The 27,325-nt window shown below is 43.2% G+C and overlaps 1 protein-coding gene across 13 annotated transcripts in view; it reads right to left on the bottom strand.

Moving 5' to 3' along the window:
- Positions 1-27,325, bottom strand: part of BLTP1 (bridge-like lipid transfer protein family member 1) — a 341,411-nt gene that overhangs the window by 201,255 nt on the left and 112,831 nt on the right. For all 13 annotated transcript variants that reach the window (XM_088452258.1, XM_088452264.1, XM_088452266.1 and 10 more), the window contains 7 exons: positions 23,173-23,400; positions 22,386-22,523; positions 12,963-13,139; positions 11,763-11,891; positions 3,455-3,574; positions 2,608-2,888; positions 151-401 (listed from right to left, as the gene is read on the bottom strand). In XM_088452258.1, coding sequence (XP_088308384.1) covers positions 151-401; positions 2,608-2,888; positions 3,455-3,574; positions 11,763-11,891; positions 12,963-13,139; positions 22,386-22,523; positions 23,173-23,400 — 1,324 coding nt within the window. The remainder of the gene's footprint in view (positions 1-150; positions 402-2,607; positions 2,889-3,454; positions 3,575-11,762; positions 11,892-12,962; positions 13,140-22,385; positions 22,524-23,172; positions 23,401-27,325) is intronic.

The raw sequence follows: 27,325 nt of genomic DNA, 5'->3' as shown, positions 1-27,325 counted from the left end.
TGTAATGGACAATGGAATTGGGTGGACGAAATTTGTATAATATAAAACTACACTTAAGATATAAAAAATAAAACTGGAAAATAAAATTAAAACACTCAGGGTTACAATAGGTGGCTTCTGCCATAGATAAATCCTCTTAATGTTAACTACCTTCCGCTGCTTTCGGTGTCTCTTTAGTTATAATCCATTCAGTAGGTTGCAGTAACGATTGCCCATAAAACATATCAGACTCTACACTGGTGTTTGAAAAAGCAGAGCTGCTAGATGGAGTCAGCTCCTCCAGGCGGAAAAAGTCAATTCCTGTGGCAGTGCCACCGAAGAACCTGCAGCCACCGAGGCAGCCACACTTGTTCCTGCTCCTCTTGTTTTTCGGAGTGTCATCAGGCCACAGGAACCACAACCTGCCAAACACACAGAAAGAGTGTTAGAGACAACCAAATTCTACATTCCGGTGTTTACCGTGAAACTGAATCTATACGTTAGCATGGTCTGCAATACTTAACATTTCTAAAAATATTCAGTTTAAATACTTTTAATAAATTCAATGTCAAGATCAGGGGGTCTTCAACCTTGGCCCTCCAGCTGCTGTGGAACTAAACAGCCCAGCATGCAGTGCCACAGTTTTAGTATGCCGTTATATCAAAAGGTGGCAGTGCATGCTGGGATGTGTAGTTACACAGCAGCTGGAGGGCCAAGGTTGAAGATCCCTGGTCTAGATAGACCAGATGTTAGACAGTTAATAGACAAGGATAAAAGTTCGACAGTGACAAAAGTCAGACACACTACAGTTAGACATGTAAAAAGTTCGACAGGTACAAAAGATCGACAGGAAAAAGATCGACACAAAAATGGTCGACAATTATTATTAATAGTTTTTTGCCCTAATCTACACCCTAACCCTCCCCTTGGTGCCTAACCCTAACTCTTGGTGCCTAACCCTAACAGTCTGGGTAAGTGCCTAACCCTAATTCCCAAAAAAAAGTGTTGACCATTTTTGTGTCGATCTTTTTCATGTCGAACTTTTGACCCTGTCGATCTTTTGTACCTGTCGAACTTTTTACATGTCTAACTTTAGTGTGTCTGACTTTTGTCATTGTCGAACTTTTATCCTTGTCAAACTATTAACTGTTTAACATCTGGTGTCTATCTAGACATTGTCTAACTAATTACTGTCTGTCTATAGTCCGGAACCCAAATTCCACACAAAAGAACTTACGCCTTATTACTGTGCATTTGATGCTTACACACAGAGAAGGCAGTACATGTTGTGTTCAATTCAAATATTCATTAGTATGCTGCTTATCCAACTTGCCAGGAATCACTGACCTCACTGGTTCCATCATCACCAAAATATATGAGGTATAATACATACCCATAATACTCAGTTTACTGGTTTCTAGTGAACTGATAATCATGAATATGTACAATTACAAAAGAATTTACATATATAATTATCTTCTCTCTGATTGGAAGACTGTGGTGCTTACTCTCATAATACATTGGATAAATTACCTGGTCACTTTGAAATTGCTCTATTATCATCAGAGCACTAACTGTATTTGGAATATTATATTTTACTACTTAAAGTGCAGTAAGGAGTCCCATATCTAGCAAGAAATAGGTATTGTATATTTGTGTTACTGTATACATTTTCATGTTATTAATATACGTTTTATATGTTATGATCTATTATATAAAGGTATTCGGATTATATAATTAATGTGGTTTATTTAAAAATCATCACATGCCCAGGCTGAGGTCAATGTGCAATATAATTAGTTTTTTTGGTTCTTCACATGTGTTAGAATACCTTTTCCTCCCTTTTTTGTATGTGGCGTTGACCCGGGTATTTTTATTGAATACAAGTGCCTAAAATTGTTGCTTTTAATAAGAATAGCTGCCTCCATCTATGTAGTTTACAAGCACATTTTAAAGGGATCCAACAAAACCTTGCTTAGAAGGTATCAAATGCTACAGTACATGTTCAAAGACTATTAACCCATTGTCCTGACTGCATGAAGTGTCTCCGTGATATTATGAATAAAACAAGTGAAGGTCGGTAAGCTCAGGAATACTGGTTCAGCCTACAAAATGGCTGTGTCCACTGTATGTAGATGAATAGTGCACGGTAATTAGGTCTTGCTCTGTTAAATAATTATTTTTCCTGAAAATATATCAATACAGTGCTAATTTAAATTGTTAAATTATAATTAAATTACTATTTTTCTAAGTAGTAACATCCCTGACCTGTGAATGTCCAAATTGTATTCAATAGAGCTTTAAAGTGTTAGCCGAACCATTTTCTCATACAATATCAACCCATCCAACAAAGGGAACAAACAATTTACAAATAAAAAAGTCATTCTAGTTTAATAAAAACTAAACTTCAGCCATATTAGATCATTCCATCCCATGTACTAGACTGCTGCATAAATAAAACCCAGCACAAAACAATAAGATTTATATTGCAGAAGTAAAACATCTTAAAGCATCTGAACTGTTTGTTCTAGAGAGTATGCAAGTTCAATATATAATACAATGTTGAACTCTTCATGTTCTTTGTGAGCTTACATGACAATGTGCTGGCCTGAAGCACCTGCCACTCACCTTTTAGTCCTATTGTCATGAGTTTCTAAAAAATGTCTTTGGACCTCATGTTTGGAAGAATGATCGGCAGCTAGAGCTATATCTGCTGTGATGAGCCCTAACATCACAGAGCCTGTTTCCAGCCAGTAGGCTCTGCGTAAAACTGCAGGCTGGAGTCCCGATTTGCTACTGTCCAGCTGTTCAATGTACTGTCTCAGCTGGACATCCTGAATAGCTGCACTAATGCCTTCACCTACAGCTTGGTTATGGAGGTTGCAATTTGCCAGTCGAATAGCACCCATCTGCAGAAGAAAATAAAAAACCTAAAAAATCAAGTCACATTGGAATTGCATTGACAATTATTTAAGTAACAGCTCAAAAGAAATCCTTTTTTTTTTTTTTTCTTACTACAGCCGCCTTATAAGGGGATGCCAAACACCACTTATGTCTATTAGTCTGGTAGTGTTCTACTACACACGTATTTGTATTACGTGTTGTAGAACACTTCCAAACTAATAGACAGAAGTGGCTCTAGGGCTGTATTTCCTAATATATCACTAGAGAGCCAATGTACAATCTCAAGTTATGGCTCTTCATGACTGGACAGCTACAGTACCACAATGTACTGTAGGAGGCATTTGGTTCCAACAATAAAATTGTGAAACTTTTTTATGCAAAAAGAATCCATACAAAATAAATAAGAATAATAGTCCTTCTCAAATATGTTTAAATGTGAAACTTACAAAATGTTAATGAACACAGCCATTTAAGATCTAGGAAACTTTTGTTTACATATTTATTGATCATTTTTCATGGCCGTTGCAAGAAATTATCCAAAAAGAATAAATTACCATTCTAAATTACTTACTTTAATGTTTGTAGCACAGCCATGTTCCACAAGGTAAATATCTGCCCCATCAGCTGAAAGACGTGTCATTCGATATTTCAGATCATCAGCTGGAAGGCACGGCCCTGGATAACAGCTCAGCTTTGTGGACATAATGAGATAGATGACTATTACATTTCTCACCAGACATCTTTGTGTGTTTACAAATGGACAGGTATTCCCCTTGACATATTGCCTACACAGATGTGTGTACATACATTTAGTCTCCTTTCGCATAAAACAGCTCTTCTTGTCACGGAATGCCGTGACTCGGTAGCGCAGAGCGTCTTTTCATGCAACTTTGTACCTTCAAATGCGTCTTATTTGCACTGCAGTGTGAATAGAATGCACAAGCAGCTTCTGCTGATTAAAATGAAATGCGTATGCATACGTTCTGTATGCAACGGTTGGTGTATCTGCATGTGAAACACTACGTTTCGCATGCAGATACACCCACAGTCGCACACAGAACATAGACATTTTAATCAGCAGAAACTGCTTGTGCATTTGAAGGAAAAAAATATGAGATATGGTAAGAACTTACCCTTGTGATCTCTATTTCTACGAAGTCCATAGGGTTCCACAGGATACCTTGGGGTATAGATGTGACGTCAGTCATCGGGCACCAAAGAGTTAAGCTTTCAGCCTCCCAGGATGCACTAGGTCCCCCTCCTATACCCCGCCCCCGAGCCAAGGCATCTCAGTTAGTTACCAAGCCATAGGCCGGAGGAGGAGAAGGAAGAGAGAGAACAAAGATCTGGACGCATACAAGAATCACATTCTCACCAGAGGGAGACGGAAAACCGGTGACCAGAGCAAAGCCCATCTGCAGCACAGGTGCGACAGGGCGGGAGTCCTGTGGAACCCTATGGACTTCGTAGAAAGAGAGATAACAAGGGTAAGTTCTTACCATATCTCATATTTTCTACTTCAGGGTCCATAGGGTATCCACAGGATACCTTGGGGATGTCCCAAAGCAGTATCCTTTAAGGGTGGGGACGCTCCTGTGCAGAAAGGAGAATCCGCCGCCCGAAGGAAGCATCCTGAGAGGCAAAGGTGTCAAACCTGTAATACCTCACGAAGGTATGGACAGAGGACCACGTAGCAGCCTTGCAGATCTGGACTGCAGAGGCACCACGTCGAGCTGCCCACGAAGGACCCACAGACCTAGTGGAATGAGCCTTCACAGAAGGAGGAACCGGCAGGCCTTCATGAAGATAAGCTTCAGAAATAGCCATACGGATCCAGGCTGCCAAAGTTTGCTTTGAAGCAGGCCAACCCTTTTTACGGAAGCCATAGAGGACAAACAAAGCGTCCGACTTCCTAAACGAAGAAGTGCGGTCAACATAAGTCCTTAAGGCCCGCACAACATCCAAAGAGGCCTCACCCACGGAAAGACCCGGTGAGTTAAAGGCCGGAACAACGATTTCCTCGTTAACATTAAACTGGGAAACAACTTTGGGAAGAAACTCGGGCCGAGTGCGGAGCACTGCCCTGTTCCCATGAAAAACCAAGAAAGTGGGTCTACAAGAAAGAGCCCCTAACTCAGAAACACGTCTGGCCGAAGCAATAGCCAGAAGGAAAACAGTCTTAGCTGTTAGCCATTTAAGATCCACTGAGCCCAGTGGTTCAAACGGCGGTCCTTGGAGAGCCCTCAGGACCACAGCCAAATCCCAAGGCGCCACAGGTGGAACAAAGGGCGGCTGAATGCGGACAACACATTGCATAAAGGTGCGCACATCCGGGATTGTAGCAATCCTACGGTGAAACCAGACAGATAGGGCCGAAACCTGTACCTTCAAAGAAGCAAGGCGAAGCCCATGATCTAGTCCCGCTTGCAGGAAGGCGAGAATCCGAGACAGACGAAACTCCCGCGGTGCATAACCTCTCGGTCGACACCACTGGAAGAACGTATGCCACACGCGATGGTATATCCTCGCGGAAGACGGTTTCCGAGCTCGTAACATGGTACGCACCACAGAGCTGGAAAACCCCCGGGACCTCAGCATGGCCGTCTCAACAGCCACGCCGTCAAAGACAGCCGAGTCAGGTCCGGGTGAAGACAAGGACCCTGAGACAGAAGGTCCGGTCGTAGCGGCAACCGCAGAGGACTGTCCACGGACAGACCCTGAAGGTCTGAGAACCAGTGCCGTCTGGGCCACGCGGGAGCTATCAACAGGAGCGTCCCTCCTTCCTGTTTAAATTTCCGGATTACCCGTGGAAGAAGGGAGACCGGAGGGAACAGGTATGCGAACCGGAACGTCCACCGGACGGACAGAGCATCCACCAGAGACGCCCCTTCGTCTCTTGTGCGAGACCCGTACACCGGCAACTTGTTGTTGTGCCGGGACGCCATGAGGTCGATCTCTGGAAGACCCCACCTGTCCACCAGCAGTTGAAAAATGTCCGGGTGCAGGGACCATTCCCCCGGATGAACGTCCTGGCGACTTAGAAAGTCCGCCTCCCAATTTAGCACTCCCGGGATGAAGACCGCTGATATGGCCGGAAGATTGCGCTCCGCCCAAACCAGGATCCGAGAGACCTCTACGAGAGCCGCCCGACTGTGAGTTCCTCCTTGCCTGTTTATGTAGGCCACGGTGGTAGCATTGTCCGACTGGACCTGCACCGGGTGACCCTGGAGAAACCGATGTGCCTGCTGGAGAGCATTGAAGACCGCACGGAGTTCCAAGATATTTATTGGAAGCTCCGCTTCTGTCGGCGTCCACCTGCCCTGGAACAAGTGTGGACCCAAAACTGCTCCCCAGCCCCGAAGACTGGCGTCCGTTGTCAACAGGACCCAATTTGGAACCCAGAACGGACGTCCCTTGTTGAGGTGGGTCATCTGTAACCACCAAGCAAGGGACAGGCGAACCTCCGGGGTGAGCACAATCGTCTGGGACTTCAGAGACTGAGGCAGTTCCACTTGGACAGGATCAGGTGCTGCAAAGGTCTGGAGTGAAACTGGGCGTATTCCACCATGTCGAACACCGACACCATGGAGCCCAGTAACCTCATCGCCGAGTGTAGGGACACCCGGCGGCTGTGCAGACAACTGCGCACCCTTGACTGTAAAGCAGAGATCTTGTCCTCCGTCACGAAGATCCTTTGCTGTCCCGAGTCCAATAAGGCTCCAAGATGCAGAATCCTCCGAGACGGGATTAGAGTGGACTTCTGCCAGTTGATTAGCCAGCCGTGCCGTTGCAGCAGTGCAATGGTCAGGTCCAAGTGGCGTAACAGGAGCTCTGGAGATCCTGCCACCAATAACAGGTCATCCAAGTACGGCAACATGCGGACTCCCTGCAGCCGCAGAGAAGCCGCCATGACCGCCATCACCTTGGTGAAAACACGTGGTGCTGTCGCCAGGCCAAAAGGTAACGCCCGTAACTGGAAGTGGTCGCTGCGGATTGCAAACCTGAGGAACTGTTGATGGCGCAAAAGAATAGGGACATGCAGGTAAGCGTCCTGTTTGTCCAATGACACCATGTAGTCCCCAGGTTCCAGCGCCAGAATGATGGACCGTAGGGTCTCCATCCGAAACTTCGGTACCCGCAAAGACCTGTTGAGTGCTTTGAGGTTGAGAATCGGACGATACGACCCATTGGGTTTCTGTACCAAAAAAAAAAAAAGATTTGAATAGAAACCCTGGCCCCTCTGGGAGAATGGAACAGGCACTATAACTCCAGCCTGGAGCATAGTGTGCAATACCTTCCGCAGCTCCGTAGCCTTGTTCCGGTCTGATGGTAGACCCGTGGCGAAGAATCGAGCCGGGGGTCTGTGCCGGAAGGAGAGGGTGTACCCGTGGGAGACCACCTCCAGAACCCAAGTGTCCGTCGTAGTGGTCGACCAACACTGGGCGAACTGCAGCAGGCGGCCTCCCACCCTGGGATCCCCCAAAGGGAGGCCCGGACCGTCAGGCCGCAGGCTTGTCATCTGGCTTGGGGGCCGGACGTCTGGTACTCCATGTCTGCTTCCGGGCTTGACCGATTTCTTAGGGCCAGCCTGTCGAGGAAACGACTGTGGTTTGGGCCTGCCCTGGGCCCTAGATGACCGAAAGGACGATGGTCCAGAACCAGAAGGAACAGCGGCCGACGGGAGACAAGCCGATTTGGCTGCCGCCAGCGTGGCCACAATCTTATCCAGATCCGGACCGAACAGAACTTCTCCGGTAAACGGCAACGCCTCCAGACCCTTTTTGGAATCTGCGTCCGCCTTCCAGGATCGCAGCCACAAGGTGCGACGAGCAGCTACCGCTGCTGAAGAAATCCTAGACACCAGAGTACTAATGTCTAGGGCCGCCTCGTTGATGTAGGTGGCCGAATCACGGAGATTGCCAATCAACTCCGCCTGTTCGGCCGGACAGTCGAAATCAAAAGAAGCCTCTAATGAATCCGCCCAGCGCTCCATCGCTCTGGCAACCCAGCAAATGGCCATAGCCGGCCGTGCTGCCCCCCCCCCACAAGGGAATAAGCGGACTTCAGGCAGATCTCCACCTTGCGGTCCGTAGCATCCTTAAGGGAGGACATGGATGGCATCGGCAATGTGGCACTACGGACAAGACGGGTCACGTGAGAATCCACCTGTGGAGGGGATTCCCACTTTGCAAAATAATTATCCGCGAACGGATAAGCCACCGCCAGGCGTCTCTGCGGCTGGTATCTTTTGCCAGGCTGTTTCCACGCCTCCTCTAAATGGTCCACCAACTGACCCGAAAGAGGAAAGACTGTGGCATCACCCTTCACATCTTTGAAAAAGGCATACTTCGATTTAGCCGCTGGGGGAACTTCGTCCTCAATCACCAAGGCTGTGCGGACCGCCCGAATAAGTCCAGGAATATATACTTTGGACTTAGCATCAGCGTCCTTAGCATGGAGAGGTTCCTGATCGTAAGGATCCAGAATCTCCCCATCATCAGACGTCCCCTCGTCATCCTCATAAGGAGCCGACAGAGACGCCACCGGCCGTTTATGCGGCCGCATCACAGACTCCCCTTGCAACACATCCGACAAGTGCTGTACAGAACTCGTCAGGGAGTTAACCCACGCTGGCTCCTGAGAAACCGGGAGCGGGGAAATAGGGAGACTGTGGGGTACCACCAATTATCGTGGGAAACCCTGCATGGGTGACGACACCACTGACTGCTGGGACAAACCCATCGGTGTAAACGCGGGCTGCAGAGCTAACTGGCCCACTAAGGCTGTAAGCGCTTGAGCGAAACAAGCCCAGGGCGTCTCCTGTACCGGTGCAGTAACCATAAGAGGCCGCGCCATAGACAAACACTGCCGGCAGAGGCCCTCCGCGCTACCCTCCCCCTCCGCTAACGGTACTTTACACGTAGTACACTGTAGCCGGAGGGGAAAATCACTTTCAGACATGATGGCACCACGTATGTGACCCCTCTCACCAATTATATATTTAAGAGGCGAGAGACCACCCTGCAGCACCGCACCGCAAGGGCTTAGCAGAAAAAACAGGGACAGTATAAAGCTGACAGTTTAGAAAAAAAGTTACAGGCAGCAGCGCTAGCACAGTCACATACAATGCAGAGAAAAAACAATTCCTGCACTAACAGCGCTGATCACTCAACTACACAGACACAGGGCCTGGTAGGACACAGCGCTGCATACACAGACCTGACCACAGCGGAGGAGAGGTATGTGGGGGGACCCAGACCACGATGCTTCCAATGCAGGCTTCCAGCAGCGTTCACCATGCTTCAGAAAAGATGGCCACCGAGGAGCAGAGAGAAGGCTGGCCTGGGGGAGGAGCGCTGACACAGGGCCAGTCAGCACAGTGCAGAGAGGGCTGTGTGCAGCGGGGGAGGCGCAGGCTGTGAGACAGGGAAGGCGCGCTCCCCTGGCATGCATTTAACCCCTGGGACGCCGCAGCGCTACCGCTCTGCTGCGGTCCGCTGTCCCAGGGGGTAGTGGAAGCGCAGGTTGGTCGCCTGGCTCCACGCTGCAGCCAGTCCCCAGGGAGCCCCCTGCCTGGGGACTTAGGACCATGTGATCAGCAGGGACCCCGCTGCTTACCTCTGTCCCCATTGAATCCGGCCATGGTCCGGAACATCTGGGGTCACCGCTAGCTGTGACCCAGATGTCCACCAGCATCCCCGGATCAGTACCGGCGTTCTGGTACCGGCGGGGTGTAGGGAAGACAGCATGGACGTCAGGACTGACTGTCCATGCTGTTCATCCAGATGTGCAGCCACAGCTGCATGAAGAAAAAGCTTCAGGGGCTCTTCTAAGCCCCCCTCTAGCAGGTGCCTCCGACTACGGCCGGGCACCAAACGAAACTGAGATGCCTTGGCTCGGGGACGGGGTATAGGAGGGGGACCTAGTGCATTCTGGGAGGCTGAAAGCTTAACTCTTTGGTGCCCGATGACTGACGTCACACCTATACCCCAAGGTATCCTGTGGATACCCTATGGACCCTGAAGTAGAAAGTTGCATGAAATGATGTTCGGCGCTACTGAGTCACAAGGCACTCATGCCTTATGTGTAACGCGACTTGTAGCATACGGAGGATATAAGTATATGTGGACACATCTCTATATCCCTGCGAGAATACCCAGATCTTGTGTAGGCTTTAACCTAAAATACTGTCAACTGAAGAGAACATTGCATAGTGGAATAGTTGAAACAGTGTTAGCGCTTGTTCACGCAGGCAATAGAAAAAACTATTGTCCCTCCATGCATCCTGTCACAAATGTATTTTTATTCAAGGAATTTTCAATATAAGGAAGTACTAAAAGAAACGAAGGGTGGGACAAGGGGAGACACACACACATAAAACAAGCAAGCATGTTCAATCCAGTGTACAATGTAAAAGGACATATGCAACATTTAGAGCAGGGATGGGGAACCTCCTGCCCGGGGGCCTTATAAGGCCTCCAGAATCATTTGGTCTGGCCCTCTGAGCTTTTTTCTGCTAGCCTCATTTGGCTAGCAGGGTGCCTAGAATGGAGGAATATTTACCCAGTTTAGGAATACAGGTTGAGTCTCCCATATCCAAATATTCCGAAATATGGAATATTCCGAAATACGGAATTGTTTTGGCATGACTGAGATAATGAAACCTTTGATTGTTGATGGTTCAATGTACAGAAACTTTGTCTAAGGCACAAATTATTAAATATATTGTATAAAATTACCTTCAGGCTGTGTGTATAAGGTGTATGTGAAACATAATTGAATTTCATTTCTGTACACAAACTTTGTTTGAGCCAAAAAATTATTGAATATATTGTAGAAAATGCTGTGTGTATAAGGTGTATATAACACATAAATGCATTGTGTGTGTATATTTGGGTCCCATTCCCAAGATATTTCATTATTAAATGCAAATATTCCAAAATACGGAATATTCCGTTATCCAAAATACCCCTGGGTCCCAAGCATTTTGGATATGGGAGACTCAACCTGTAACTGCAATTTCCACCCTGGTGGTGGCACTGTCACATGGAGTACCCATCAGAACTGCATTGAAGAGCTCTAGAAGGACAGGGGAGACTAGGTGATTTTGGATTTTTTTATAATAAACAGCCAACAGACCATCAGGACAGGGGGCAGTAGTGTTTTAGGGAAATTTTAAGGTGGTAGTGATTTCCTCAAGGTAAATTTCATTGTTCCGAAATTACTTCTGAGCAGCAGTAACCACTGAAAGCAGACACAAGGATAAAAATGTATAAATTCTACAGGCAAGTGATGAGCTTGAGGCATTAGGTTTTACATTTTTTCATAAAATTCCCAGAATCTCTGAGCAATCTTGGGAGTGTTAAGCGTGTTGGGAGTCTCTAATGGAATGAATCCAAGCATCAGCATTTTACATTGGCAACAGTAAAAATTGGACAACACCAATTTGAAGAAGTTTTTCAAAGTCAAAACTTATTTTGCTTTGTTCAGTAGTCCGATTTTAACTTTTTGACCAAGCAAACATAAAATAGGTGTCCTAAAAAGGATCAATACTCTGTAGAACTGTTTAATATTCATTTTGCTTCATTTCCATAAATAATAGATTACGGAAGAACAAAGGGAAACACAAAATCTGATGCTGCCAACAAGCCCTTAGGAATTAATTAATGTTGCATTAAACAAAATTATGGATTGACAGCCATCATCACCTGTTGCACTTCTTTGCTTAAAACTTACCCTTAAAAATAAAAAGAATATAAACTAAAAAAAAAAAACATATTAGCAATTTTCTACAGTTTTTGTACTGCACCAGTTCAAAAACGAGGCCCGTAAAAAAAAAAATGTAAAAAAATACATTGAAAATTAGGAAGCATACCAACCTTAGAATTACAAAACCGTCGATCAATACCATGCTGGCAGATCACCACAGATTTTGGCCTCTCCATCTGGAATTCATTACACATGACATGGAACACAAAGGTCTGCCCCCATTCCAGCAGGCACACCAGCTGCAAGACAATAGGTTACTAATATAGTATGGACTATAGAAACATAATCAGTACTGACAATACTACAAAACCCAAGAACATACTGGCACAGCATGTCAATTACAAGGATATTTATCGTTGCTGCCATTTAATCTACCCCTTCTGTTAGAACACATTGTTATATTTTCTAACTTGGCACGTTACCAGTTTATATAATTTGTAAGGATCACTGGATTTAGTAAAGCTGGGCTACAAATATATCCCTGATCCTCAATAGTAACTTTACTTTATTATCCTTTGTGTCAACATTATTTGGACCACCTAGAGCAAAACGATTTGCAATAAATAGACTTTTTTCCATCCCACATACTCCTAAATCTATTTTCATCTTCCTTTAGCCAAGTTGAGGAAAAGGTGCACAGCTGTGATATTTCTGCAGCACCATTTAATAGCTGGCTCTGGCTGCATACAGAATATTCAATATTCCTTCAGCAAGGCTGGAATATTTATAGAGCAGGACAGGGTATGTGAAGCTATTACTTTATTGAATTCAAAGCAGATATTTTGCTTTGGTATAATGCATAGTTAATACAAAATTACAGTAATATCCATTACAATAAACTAAAATGACAACAAACTCAAGGAAAGCAATAACTAAACCATAAGACTATTTGTGTTACACACAAACTTATGTAAAACTTTAGCAACAAAGAACAAAAGGTGATTCACATGTTCAAACAGGTGTAAGGACTATTTCGACATATCAGTTTTCACTATATAATTTTCCTCCCAGAGACTGTGGATACAAATATGCTTAATGGACTGCACAATAGAAAAGGCTTTCCTTTTGGATAGGAGCACAACTATTATAGACATAACTTCCGCTGAGGAGCATTGCACCAATATTGAGTACTCCCTTCTGCACTGAATACACAAATCATTAAGGACAGTTCTAACTTTTTCATGAGATGTTTGAAATTATTACAGACTACACGTTTATTATTTTGGAAGGTACAGATATGTGCTGCTCCAGTGGAAAACAAAACTGACCAACAAGGTGACAAATTTCTTACAGATAATAAGTTTACTTACTTGCGGTGCAGTGACCATCGCAGTAAGAGAACAAGCCTGCACATCAATCAGCCACGCATACTCCAGAGTATCAGTACCTATTGGTAGGCCTTCTGCAGAGAACATTGCATGTGCACGGAGCTGTAAGCCAGAGAGGCTAATGTGCCCTTCTCGGAGCATCCCATCTACTGCCGGCCTCTGCAGGAAATATAAGTTAATAGTTAAAAGCAACATATATAATGACCAGTGAGATATTTCAGTGTATGGCCACAATATCAGTGTATGCCCAGCATTAGGGTGCCTTGAGCACTGAGTTTGAGAACCACAGGCATAGCTTATGCTTAATGTCTGTGTGATATCTAGTGTGGAAGGAAGCAGAACAATTGTCAGGTTTACATTTCTGAGGGACAGTGTAGTACTGATCAGTCGGGAAGAATGGCCAAGTTAATACATATTGCAATACTAGCAACATTCCCAGCTTTTCTATGGAATTCCATTTGGAAAGTACTAGGGGGAATATGTATCAAGCTGATTTTCTGCAAGTTTCTGCATAATTTTATGTATTGCTCCTATGTACTAATAGCACAATGAAGGAGATTTCCCATAAATCTCCAGCAAAGTGCTAATTCGCACTTCAGATCGCAGTCCCCATTATTGTCAATGGGTACTACTATCTGACCCCTATGTACTAAACGCCAAAAGGCGAAGCTTTTCAGAGTTTAGTCCCGGTAGTTTACACCATCTTCAAATGGTCTAAACTACTGTAAGCCTATGGAAGCTCCAGGGGCAGGAGAGAGATCTTTCGATCTCTCTCCCGCTGCCCCGGCCCTGGAAATGGACACAGGGCCTGATTTTGGCGTTCGCTCGCAGGGAATGTGGGTGTATGTTTTTTTTTATCTCTGGCCGCTCGCAAAGCTGTGGGAGACCACCCACAGCTTGTGCAAGCAGGCAGGAGACCGCCGCAATAATCACAACCATCGGCCTTGCGACGAGACCCTGCGTAGGGTCTAGCTACCGCAAGGCCGAGTGGACTTCCTGCTCTAATAGAGCAGGAAGTCCACTACTGTTAGTCCGCCCTACAAATGCCAGGCGTTCCTAAGGGAATACCTGCGTTTGTGTAGCCACCTCCACTACCCGCCCACAAAATCGGGCGAGCTATCAATCAACATGGACAGCCGCCGTCTTGTTGCGAGCCCCGTAGCGACTGAGCTTCAGTCACTCAGTGGTGCTTGCGCATGCGCACGCCGGACGCAGCGCATGAGCAGTTCATTAACATTGGGCCGCTTGCGAGCGGCTCTGAAACGGGCCCACTGTACACAAGTCTGTGAAAGACTTCTCCTAAATGTCGGGGATATAACTCGCAGGTTCCCCTGAGTACATAGTATGAATATTTTCTATAAAAATTTCAATATTCCCGGTGAGATGGATACATAATAATCATGGCAGTGCTGTGATTATTAGTGCATAGACCCCGAGGTGAGAGCAGAGTTTCTATGATTATTTTGTTTAAATAATTTGGTCACATCCCTCTGGTACAAAACAGTCAGTGCTATGGATTAAAGCTATGAGCATGAGTGAGTCTGTATGTGATATTAGGATACATTTTGGCCCAAGTTCAGTGAACCCATCACTGGGTTTGGGACCAATTATTGGGGATAACCTATTCTCATCCATTAGTATAACGGGCATAATGACAGCACAGCTTCAGCTTATTACATGGCGGTGTATTGGGAACATACATTAATCTGAAAATAATGAAATTCTTTAGCATTGAGAGCGTCAGTAACTATATCAGTGGTTCCCAAACTGTGCGCCGTGGCACCCAGGGGTGCCTCAGGTTGGTGGTCCAGCACCAAATCAAATTATTTATGGTCAATGTAATGTAAATATGTAAACAAAGAAGAGCAAACCTGTCCACCATCACATAACTGAACCCAAGGATGACAAGTAGGCACAATTTACTTCACTCTACTATTTTACTAGATTTTTTTTCTAAATTTCTCAAGAACAAACAAACTTAGGGGCGCCGTGAAAACAAAGCTGATACTCTAGGGCGCCATGATTCAAAAAACTTTGGGAACCACTGAACTATATGCATAAAACAAAATGGATTTATACAAGGCAAAAAAAATAGTAAATGTTAAACCAAATATTGAGCTGGTGGTGTCATTCATGTATTGCACCTAAAGCAGCAGAAAATGTAACAGCAGAGAAGGAATTTCAAGTAAACAAACTAATGTACACATAATTACCTCAGTAAATCATCAGTCATTAAAGATCTAAAATTATTACAATAATGTCCCATATAGTACAAGCAAAATTATAGGATTGTAGCTCACTGTTATAGTGGTATACAACATTGTATGTATGCAGAATTTAAACCTAGCTCTGTTACTTGTATGATGATCACATTTGTGAGGAATACAGGCTGTTCTGCAGCACTTGTTTTGGTGCTGAAAGCATAACCACTCTCACGCACTTCTTTGAGTGAAAAATTTTATTTTTCTATAATGGGTCTCCTAGTACATTTTCTACATTTTTTGCTTACATAAAGCTTCTCTCTCTTTATGTGAAAACAACAATATTTCTTTATCGAGCTTCTTGTGTATATTCTATGCTTTATGTATGTGTTGGGTTTTGCTTTTATGAATGCCTTGTTGTGCAAGGATGTTCTTTATAAGGACAGTGTCAAATGAGCAGCTAGAAGCTGCGAAAAATGATGCATGACATATTATCCAAGTGTAATCACTCCAGTGTGATTGAAATGAAGAGGAAATCTCTTTTCTAAGTGTACCAAGGGAGCAACTGAGAGCCAGCACTCAAAGCTTCAATAAGATCCCACCATAGAAAGAAAAAACAATGAATATGCATACTGAACATTATAATGAATCATTTTTGTAAAGTGATTCAAAATCTACTTTATATCACACACGACAGTTGAAATCTATCCTTATTTACTTTCCTGCTGTTAAATGCATTTTCAGATAAGGACTTTTATTTTACATACATTTTCAAATTTTTTTTTAACCTACTATGTACATTGAAATCAAAGCACTGTCTGAAAGACCAACAGGTCTGTAATGTTTTCCACTGACCCCATTTAGAAAAGTCTAATAGAGACACCACTCTCACAGCAAATAATTACTTTCCCACATGTCTCTTGACATTACTATACCATAATCTCCAGACCACAGAGCATTGGAAAGGCACTAATTGGCTTGTTTTTAAGTGTATAGTTTCTCTTCTGTGTATACAGCGAATGACCTGAACTTGACAATTGACAGGGTTTTGCTTTTCGTGTGTAATCCTATTTATTTTGCTGCTTTTCTGTTTTACTTAACACAACTGAAAAGAAAATCAACACATTTTCCATTTTACAAAGCATAATACGATGGTTTGCTAATTAGGGTCACATTTTCTGCTGTGTTCTGGTGGGAAAAAGAGTATCAGAACTCCTTTTGCATAACACCACCCTTTACAGAACAATTAATTCACCAGGTAAACTGTCTTGATTGTAATAGAAGGTATGAATTCCACAGTATATCCTCAGTACAATGTTTGTGTTGTAACCGTTCCGCTGCCAAATGTTCAAGCTAAATATGCACCATTTTAGAATTTTCACTCTGCTTTGGTTTAGGTGAGAATGTAACATGTCTTTCAGTTGGCACCATAATCGATAAATATCACTCTATCATATGAGCATTACATGGAGAGGGCAGAATCTCATGGCCCTTCCCTTAGCTACTTTCGAGATGTAGAGGAAAATAGTACATACATTAATATATATACATATATACATATATATATATATATATATATAGCATGGGTATGAAGCCATATATATGGAATGGGTATCGGTTCATATCCCGACACCCCGAAGGGAGAAGAAAGCAACAGGGCAGGTAAGTATCCTATCCCTATCCCTCCATAACCATAACCCTCCCTTAGTGGTGCCTAACCCTAACCTCCCCCTGGGGGTGCCTTACCCAAACCCCCCTTACCACACCCTAAACCTAACCCTCCCTAAACCTAACCCCCCCCCCCCAAGCGCAGCTAGAGCTAAGGTTGCCCCGAACTTACCTTGTTTGGTCTGGCGTCCATCGGTGTTCCAGCGTTGGGATTAAGGTAGGTGTCGGTATATCAACACCTATCTTAAGTCCCTTGACAGCATTCGGTATTGAGACTGGCGGCCGCAACATCCCTTCTATATTATATATATATATATATATATATATATATATATATATATATATATTTATATATACATACATACAGACATACACACACACACACACACACACACACACACATGCATACATACACACACACACACATACGTACATATATAAATATATATATTATGTATACACACACAAACACATATGAAATATAATATATATTGGAATTTTATAATTTTTCATATGAGGATCAATATTATATGCAGTAGGCTGGTACAGCTACAGGCTCGAACCTAGCACCATCCTACGCAAACATCTACATGGATCAGTATGAACAAGAGTACATTTTGAGTGTGTTTAAAGAGAATATATTACACTATAAAAGATTCATCGACGATGTTTTTCTGGTTTGGAAGGGAGGAGCAGAGGCATTTTTTGAGACTGTTAAACACCTGAATTTCAACTACAGGAGTGCGTCACACGATTCATGTCACGTGGATATAAACCATCGGTGGTGAATAGGTGCCTCACCAGGGCTTTGAAATTGTTTATGGAGAGCAAAACACAGCAGAGAACATCAGGAAATAAGGACAGAATTATTCTAGGCAAAGGATTGTGACACAAGGCTGAGGTGGGTCCAAAAAACGATGAGTAAGAACTGGAGCCTATTGAGCACAGATCCAGCACTTAAAAGTCTGAAGAACAGACCCCCACTCCTGAGTATCAGAAGGGGTCCGAATCTTAAAGACCGATTATTCAGACCTAATGTGATGCCCAAGTTAGGCAGCACTAGCTGTCCAAAAAAAATGGATGTTATAAATGCCTTAGCTGCATGACTTGTGGGCAATGGTACAGGGTACCTTCTTTTGCCATCATGGAAGAAAAATCCCCATAAAACATTGCCTAACTTGTCAGATAGACCACGTGGTTTACTACCTAAGCTGTCCATGTGGACTTATGTATGTGGGTAAAAAAACCATGATAAGATTTCGAGAGAGGATGAATCAACATCAGTCCTCCATCAGGTTGGCATACAGCACCGGCAGTACTGATAAACCAGTAGCAGCGCACTTTTTGCATGAGGAACATAAAATTGTTACCCTTAGGTGTATGATTATTGATTGGGTTCCACCCCCAAGGAGGGGTGGCGACCGGGACACTATCCTCCTGAAGACAGAAGCCAGGTGGATTCACCGATTGGACACAGTGGCCCCGAGGGGCCTTAATGAGTAAAATTATCTCAATATGTTTGTATAAGATGGAATTTGACTCCGAGCCAATTATTTAATTTATTTTTTAGAAACATTTTTTTCTTCAACTTTAAAAATATTCTCTGTAATCTCTGCGAATATACCCTACTCCAATTTTCTTTTTTTTCTTTCTTGGTATTATTTATTTTTTCTATTTTGGTATTATTTAATTTTTTTTGGTGTTACCTGATGCCTGGGCTTGATTGCCTTAGATTATACACATGTCTGACATTTAACTAGGCAGTATTATTATGATTTATGTGCCTATCTGATGTGGTTATAGGTTCACTATAATGTTCTGTAGCTTTAGATGTATATGTAGATATGTATGTATATATTTTTTATATATACATTACCAAGTCACACCACTTTCCCTAATGGGGATGGATTTTTCAGGTGTGCAATAAGATTCCTGGTTATGCTTTCCCTGCATTAATTCCAGCACTTCCTGTTTACTTTCTAGCTTGGGACCCAAACAGGAAATGATGTAACGCGTCACTTCCGGTCGCGGCAGTTTGCCGCGGATCACGAGAGACAGCAATTTGCTAGGAAAGGCAGGTAAGCTGTGCTAGCTACCAAACATTCTTTATCAGCATGAACTGTTAGTTGCTGATGAGCAAGGCAGGAGAGCTTTAGTGCGGCTTTGCCGGTGACGGCAAAGCCTGACCTGCTGCTTCTGGCAGCAGGTCAGGAGTCATTGTGTGAGTAAGTGGGGAGGGTATATAAAGCGGCATTAGTCACTGTGGGGTTTTCTGTGTAGCAGTTGTATTGGATATTGTCTTGAGGAAGGTCCCAAGGAGGACCAAAACGTGCTTTAACACTAAGTGAAAACCCTGGTGAGTGCACTCTATTCTTTTGTGTGTGTGTGTGTGTATGTATATATATGTGTATATATATATTATATATACACATACATACATACATACATACATGCACGCACATATACACATAATCAAATGTCCTGACTCAGTGACTCAAACGTCCAGCCAAAACCCTTGGACCTAAAAACAGACCTAGAAACAGGAACGTTGGGGAGTATATTCTTTCCATGACGTAGGAACCCACTAAAAAGGGATTTTTTAAAAATTCTACTCCTAAGGGGGTGAAAAGGGCTAAAATGTTTCCTCCCCCGATGCAATGACCTGACTGTCTCGTTGTGGTTATGCAGCACACTTCAAGAATCAAATACCATTTGTCATCCCAAGTGCTGCCAAACATCACTTGCAGTTGGTGTGGCTTCCCTATTTCAATAGTGAGGGAAGGGAATGTGTTACTACACAGGTACGGGAGGGGAATGTGTTAATATAAAAGCGAGAAAGGGGAATGTATTACTACACAGGCAAGGGAGGGAAATTTGTTTCTACAGAGGTGAGCAAAAATAATGTGATACCACAGTGGAGGAAGAATGTGTTAGTACACAGGTGAGGGAGGGTAATGTATCACTAAAGCAGAGTTGCATTACTATAGAGGTGAAGAAAATTAATGTGTTACTGGAGAGGTGAGGAAAATATAATATATATATATATATATATATATATATACACACACACACACATTATATATATATATATATATATATATTATATATACACACACACATATAAATGTATACACATACTTAATATACATTATTTATTTATTTTGTTACCAGTTATTTATATAGCGCACACATATTCCGCAACACTTTTACAGAGAATATTTGTCCATTCACATCAGTCCCTGCCCCAGTGGTGCTTACAATCTAAAGTCTGTGCCACATGCACACACACTTTCACACCAGGGTTAATTTTGTTGGGATACAATTAACCTACCTGTATATTTTATACAAACATATACAAACTCTGTACAGTTAGGGCCGTAATGGCAATCGAGCCCACGACATCAGTGTTGTGAGGCAGTAATGCTAACCATTACACAGTCTGTGCTGCCCATCCATGCATACATACATACACATTATAATTACAATCACTCTCTTATATGCTGGAGACTTTTGAGGTAATATTCTATGTTTTAAACTAGGGATGTGCAGGCTCGGATAGGTTCGAGTTTGCACGTTGAGTTCGGATTTTTCCCTCCAAAAAAACGGAACTCAAAAAGAGGCAAAACGTCATCTTACATGGACGAACATCATCATTCCTGGACTTTAGGAATGATGATGTTCGTCCATGTAAGATGACGTTTTGCCTCTTTCTGAGTTCCGTTTTTTTGGAGGGAAAAATCCGAACTCAACGTGCAAACTCGAACCTATCCGAGCCTGCACATCCCTGGTTTTAACACATTTTCCCTTATTCACGACAACAGAACTTACAGATGTATTCTCATACGTACGTCTTAGTAGCAACGTGATGCGAACAAAACTGCTCCCCTAGACTGCACTGATTAATTTGATATGTGACGTCTGTGTGCAAATGAGTCTGAATCTGTATACGAAGTGCTATAATGCTGAGGCTGTGACTCTTCTTCACGTCAAGTTCTACTGTACAGATTCAGACTCAGTCTCACACAAATATACAAGTGTTGCATACAGTATTAAGGTGCATACACACAGTACGATAACAATGTACGATAAGAACGATATCGACCATAACGATATAGTCGATATAGTTATCGTTCATATCGTTTATTTTGTGGTGCCCAAAGACCAGCGATGCTCGGGCACATATGGTCAATAACAATATCGACCATCGCCCGTGCATGCAGGCCAATCTGGTTCAATATCAACCAGGTTACATAGGGACCCGCGATCATTGAACGCGGGTCACTGGCCCGTCGTTGGTGGGTTGGTGGTGTGCTGGATGAACGATTACGATCATCCAGCACATCGGGAAGGTGCAGGACGATCAGTCAGCGATATCGTTATCGCTGACAGATCGTACCATGTGTACACACCATTAGAGTAATCGGTGCAGTCTCATGAAGCGGTATTGTATTATTGTGTTGCATCCAAACACACACATTCAAGTGAAATAGATGTGAAAAAGACACTACACCACTTTGCACAGCTCAATCACACCACATGGCGTATTGAGGCTAGTTGTATGAGGCCACATGTGTAGTAAGCAGTGACGACTCTGCAGTGCGTTTCAATTGTAGCAACTACAACAAAACAGTTTACACTTTGTACTAAATATAAGCTGATAAGCTTAAATGCGGTTTGTCAACCACAGAGGAAAAAAAATCAATATAAACATATATGTTGCATATTATGGTATTATCAATTGGGGGATATGAATCATCACATTTAACAATGCCAAGTTATGCAACACTAGGGGGCCTATGTAATAAGCAATGTTTTACATAAAATTATGCAGAAACTGCAGTTTCTGCATAATTTTATGTATCGATCCTATGTACTAATGGCACATTACAGGAGTTTGCTAATTAGCACTTCAGATTGCAGTCCCATTTAATATCAATGGGGACTACGATCTGACCCCTATGTATTAAACACCAAAAAACGAAGCTTTTCAGAGTTTAGCACCGGTAGTTTACACCATCTTCAGATGTTCTAAACTACTGTTTGTCAATGGGGTCTCCAGGGGCAGGAGAGAGTTCTTTCGATCTCTCTCTCGCAGCCCCTGGCCAGTCCTGAAAGCGGACGCTGTGTGCATGCGCAGTGTCAGCTTCCCCAGGGGAAGCCTTTCATTTCTCTGAAAAACTTCTACAAAATGCTGGGGATATAACTGGCGGGGATAACGGTTACCGCAACCGCTGTCCCTGCGAGTTCCCGGTAGTACATAGCCAGGATGTTTTAATTAAAAATTTAAATTTTCCCTGCGAGTTGGACCGTTACTAATCGCGGAAGTACCGTAATTATTAATACATAGGCCCCTAAAAGCAGATTCTTGTTTACCACAAGACATACCAGAACAATAGGAGAAACATCATAGAAGGAAATAATTGTATTATGGATAGCTGTATTCCATGTGGTTATGTTTATAGATACTGTAAGAAAATGTTATGTATACCATTTGTCAACCAGCTATTTAAAATGAATAAAAACAGGCTGAAAATACCTGATAGTTGTCATTCACAAAAATGTATACAGGGGACAGAACAAGTTGGAGAAATGTCTCTCTGTATGTTTTCTTCATCTCAAAGCAGAGTCTCTCTAAAAATGCAGTGGGGCATTCTGGTCCATCATTCCCACAGTGCTGTCAATACAAGAGAGTCACACTTAATATGACTTAACTAAATTGGTAAGCAGTGCTAATCTACAGATACAGCAAACATTAAATTGGCATTTAAAGTATCATATACCATTAAAATATAAACTGTGTGTGTTCATATTCCTAAATGACAGCATGGTCATAAGTAAGGAAACGGAATGTGCAGCAATATGACTACCAGCATTCAGTGCTCGCAGCCATACTGTGGGCTGAACAAATAGTCTTGATAATGCAACTTAACATTAAATGGAGAACTAGCGATGAAGCGTTGTGTACACTTTTAAAGTTAAGTCTACAATATTTTATATCCATGTGCTCAATGAAAATGCATAAGTAAACCAAACCATTATGATATGAACAAGCTATGAGGTCTGTAACTTGCCTTTAAATACTAGGAGAGAAGGGTGCTACCATTGAGTTAACATAGATCCACAGAAAAATAAGTATTATAAAACAGTGAAAACAAGTAAGACACAACATAATAGGAAAAGTACAAGTGTCAATAACAAATTTAAAAGAATTTTCATTAGCAGAAATCCCTCTCAAAGAGATAATTGATAAACAGAATTTCCTACAGTGAGTCTTTTCTTTCCAAAGGCAAATGTTAATAATGAATATGTTACTATAGACTTACTACTGGTAGTTTGGCATGGACTTTGTACACATTGATCAATACAGTAATATCCCACGGCCTCAGGGTGAGTGGATGGATGGCTTTAGCAGTATGATCATGGCCCCGCTTGTCTTTCTCCATCCCTACTGAAGTCCAGCCAGAGCTGGAGGATGTGGACATTGACAACACAGGGCTGGAGATGACTTCTTCAAAGTCAGTGTACATGTCATCTTCTCCAAAGTAATTTTCCTAACAAAGTTTAGAAAGAGAGTGTGTAAAAGAACACACAAATACACATGTAAACAAAGTTTATCATTAAAACGATAGATGTGGGGTAACCAATGAAACACACACAATTCTCTGTTACACATGGGAAAAAAAAATAAAAAATTGAGAGAGTGGTCCAAGCAATGGAATACTTTGTAAGATCAAAAGACGGATATCACAGGGCCTTCGAGCTGTACTACAAAGCAGTTGGGTATGGGAACTCAGCGGTCAGGATGCCGCCGGTCAGAATACCAACAGTCAGAATCCCGACACCCATAGGTAAGTACTGCTAAAGCTAACCTCTACCCCTATCTCAGGGGGTTAGGCACCCCCCTGCCGGGAGGTTAGGTGTAGAGTGCGGAGATGGGAGGTTAGGTTTAGAGGCACCCCTGGGGGGAGTTTAGGGTTAGGGGGGGGAGAGGGGAGGGGGAGGATACTTACCAGGCGCCGTCGGGATCTTCATCTCCCGGACTTCCGGTGTCAGTATTTCATCAGCCGGGCTTAGATCCGCCGGTATGTCATACCGATTCCGTTCAAAACAGGCGTCATAATAATTACCAATGAATTATGCTACAAATGTGAGGCTAAAGAATATCCTCCACAGAGACACAATTATATTTACTGCAAATCAATTTGACAGAAAATAAAAATCTCAATCTAAAGGTAAAATCATGAATAGTTCTTTATCAGGTAAACAGGGATAATAAAATGTTTAATTTCCTGTTTGCAATATCAGCAAATCGCATTCCTGAGATAGGATACAGGATTCTAGATCTTTTGTTTTTATACAGCAATTACACTGCTTACCAATGAAATTCTTTATTGTTCAATACACAATTCCTGTATTTGTCGTTATATACTGTAGTGTACACATACTATGCAGCACTTGACAGGATTATTTAGGCACTCTCATTAGTACCTGCCCCAAGGGAAGCTTACCAAGTATATTTCCCATAACATGATACACAGACACAATAACATTTATTTTTTCTCACAAGCCAATTAATCTACCATCACATTTTTGTATTGCGGGAGGAAATCGGAGAACCAGGTGGTGGGTAACACAAAACAGGGAGAGCATACAAACCCAACACAGATAGGACCATGTTACTCACACTGTATGATGACTATTAAGAGGTTCAAATATTTGGCTATACTCTTAATTCGAAAGTCACAAAATATAAGTATGGGATCTCTAGTCTGGACACCCATTATCTAGAAAGTTTAAAAGACCAGAAAGGGAAACAAAAGATAATAATTCTGCTTATGCCCATCTGTAACAATATAATCTACACAGACATGGTTTTCTCTCTATAATCACTGTGTAGGGTACTTCTAAACAAAGCATAATATTGGGAAAGGAAGGAGTTATTTTAAAATATAACAATCTATTTTAAACATAGAAACTCTTATTTCTTATTGTCTTATGGAAAAAATTAGAGTTATGGTAAAACTTACTTTTGTTAACTCTTTCTTCAAAGTCCATAGGGTCCACAGGAAGACATTGGGGTGCAGGTGGGACCTGGAGGACCAGACATCAACAGCAAGCTTTTCAATCTCAGGATGCTCCAGTACTTCCCCTTATACCCCGCCCACAGCCCAAGGGCACTTCAGTTTTGTTAACAAGCCCAAGGCCGGAGCAGGACAGGAGAGAAGAAGACTGGTACACTGAAGAATCACACTCTCACACTGAGAATGAAAGTGACCAATAGAAGAAACCCATAGAAGCCAGGTGCGTTAGGGCGGGTGCCCTGTGGACTTCAAAGAAAGAGTTAACAAAGGTAAGTTTTACCATAACTCTCCTTTTCTTCTTCAGGGTCCATAGGGCTCCACAGGGAGACATTGGGAATGTCCCAAAGCAGTTGTTCAAGGGCGGGAATGCCCCTGTGCTTATAGGAGAACCCAACGCCCGAAGGAAGCATCCTGAGAGGCAAATGTATCAAAGGCATAAAACCGAAGAAAGGTGTGGCAGAAGACCAGGTGGCCACCTTGCAGAGCTGTTCAGCTAAGGCACCATGCCGGGCTGCCCGCGAGGGACCCACAGAGCGAGTAGAATGAGCAGAGACTGTAGTCGGCACAGGAAGGCCCGTCTGCGTATAGGCCTATGAGATAGTCATGCGAATCCATCTGCCCTACTTATGGAATCCATATAGGACAAAGACAATATGATTGTATATGGCTCAAAGTTCCAGGATGTTGATTGGCAACATTGCCTCGATTGGGGACCATTGGCCCTGGAAGGAGTGATGGCCGGTTACTGCACCTCATCCTCGGAGGCTTGCATCCGCGGTGAGAAAAGCCCAATCTGGAATCCAAAAGAGACAACCCTGGTTCAAATGGAGAGTCTGTAGCTACCAGGCTAGGGACAGGCGAACCTCTGGTGGGAGGCTCATCGTCTGGGATCTGAGCAGACGATTTAGTCCGTTCCACCTGGAGAGGATCAGGTGTTGAAGGGGCCTAGAGTGAAACTGGGCAAACTCCACCATGTCGAAGGTGGATACCATTGATCCCAAGGCCTACATTGCAGAGTGAATCTCCAGGCTCCATAGCTAGGATAATAGAACGGAGAGTTTCCATACAAAACTTGGGCACCCTGATAAACTTGTTCAGAGATCTGAGATTGAGGATAGGCTGATGAGACCCATTGGGCTTCTGAACTAAGAAAAAAGTAAAATAATAGCCCTTGCCCAGTTGTGAGGAGGTGACCCGAATTATTACTCCTGAATTCAGCGTGGACTGAATGGCTTTGTGCAGCAGGGCCTTGGCTGAGTCCAATGGAGGTCCTGTGCAAAAGAACTGTTGGGGGGGGTCGCCTCAGTAAGGAGAGGGCGTATCCGTGGGAGACCATTTCTCTTACCCAGGCATCTGACGTGGTCTGATGCCAAACCTTGGCGAAATGAAGAAGTCGGCCTCCCACCCTGGGAGAGGCCGCCCCGTCAGGCTGCAGGCTTGTCCGTAGACTTGGCAGGTGGACATATAGTAGCCCAGGCCTGTTTGGCCCTAGGCTTGGAGGCCTTGGCTGACATCTGGTGCCGTGCAAAAAATTGTGAATAGCCGCGACTTGATAGGAGCGGGCTGCCATTCAACGTGAAGCAGGGAACCTCAAATGACAGGCGGTCAGTTGGTCATAGGACTCGCCAGGAAGATAAAAGTGCTGATAGTGTGGAAACCTCGTTTGCCTGGATGACGTCATTGTCGCGGCTATTCACAGCCAGGGACAAGCAGAACTGGGACGGACAAACAGCGTGGACACGCTCTATAAAGGTCTTTTCAATTTATCACTGACTATGATACCCTAATCACTTAGCATCAAGTGTGGACCTCATATTCAGTGAAAAAACACATTCAGCAGCGGAGTCTTGCTGCTTAGATCATCTGTCTGTGGAACTTTGTTATTTATATACCGCGATAGTGTTGCAAATCAGTGCTAGATACATAGTGTTGTGGAACCTCTGTCTGTTATTGATACATGATTAACATTATTACCTACCTAAGGTCTTTTCAGCTAGCGATTCACACCTGATACAAGCCATCTTGTGATTTTATTTACATCCATTTCATTTGCTTAGGATATATGTTTATATTTTTGTTTTTGTATGTTTTATATGTTCAGTATTAAACGGATGTGTCTTATCTATTAAATATCATATATATTATTTACATATTTGAAGCCTCCTGTTTACTAACAGACAGCAAACCGCTTATATAGATTACAATTACATTTTGTCAATTACAGTGCTTAGCGCAGTATAACTTTGTTCCATTTGATGTATTCATAGAGACTGTGGTCTCCAGGGTTCTAACCAAACTCTTATTACTTGCAGCAAGCACTGATTCTCTATCATAGCTCAATCAAGCCCCAGGTTATTTGCAGTGGTTTCACTGCTGAGTCTTTATCTTTCCTTAA

Source organism: Taudactylus pleione, unplaced genomic scaffold, assembly GCF_031769625.1.
Source record: "Taudactylus pleione unplaced genomic scaffold, aTauple2 ptg000036l, whole genome shotgun sequence".
Classification (NCBI taxonomy): Eukaryota; Metazoa; Chordata; class Amphibia; order Anura; family Myobatrachidae; genus Taudactylus; species Taudactylus pleione.
Note: the sequence above shows the minus strand (reverse complement) of the source record. Positions and strands in the feature narration are given on the sequence as shown.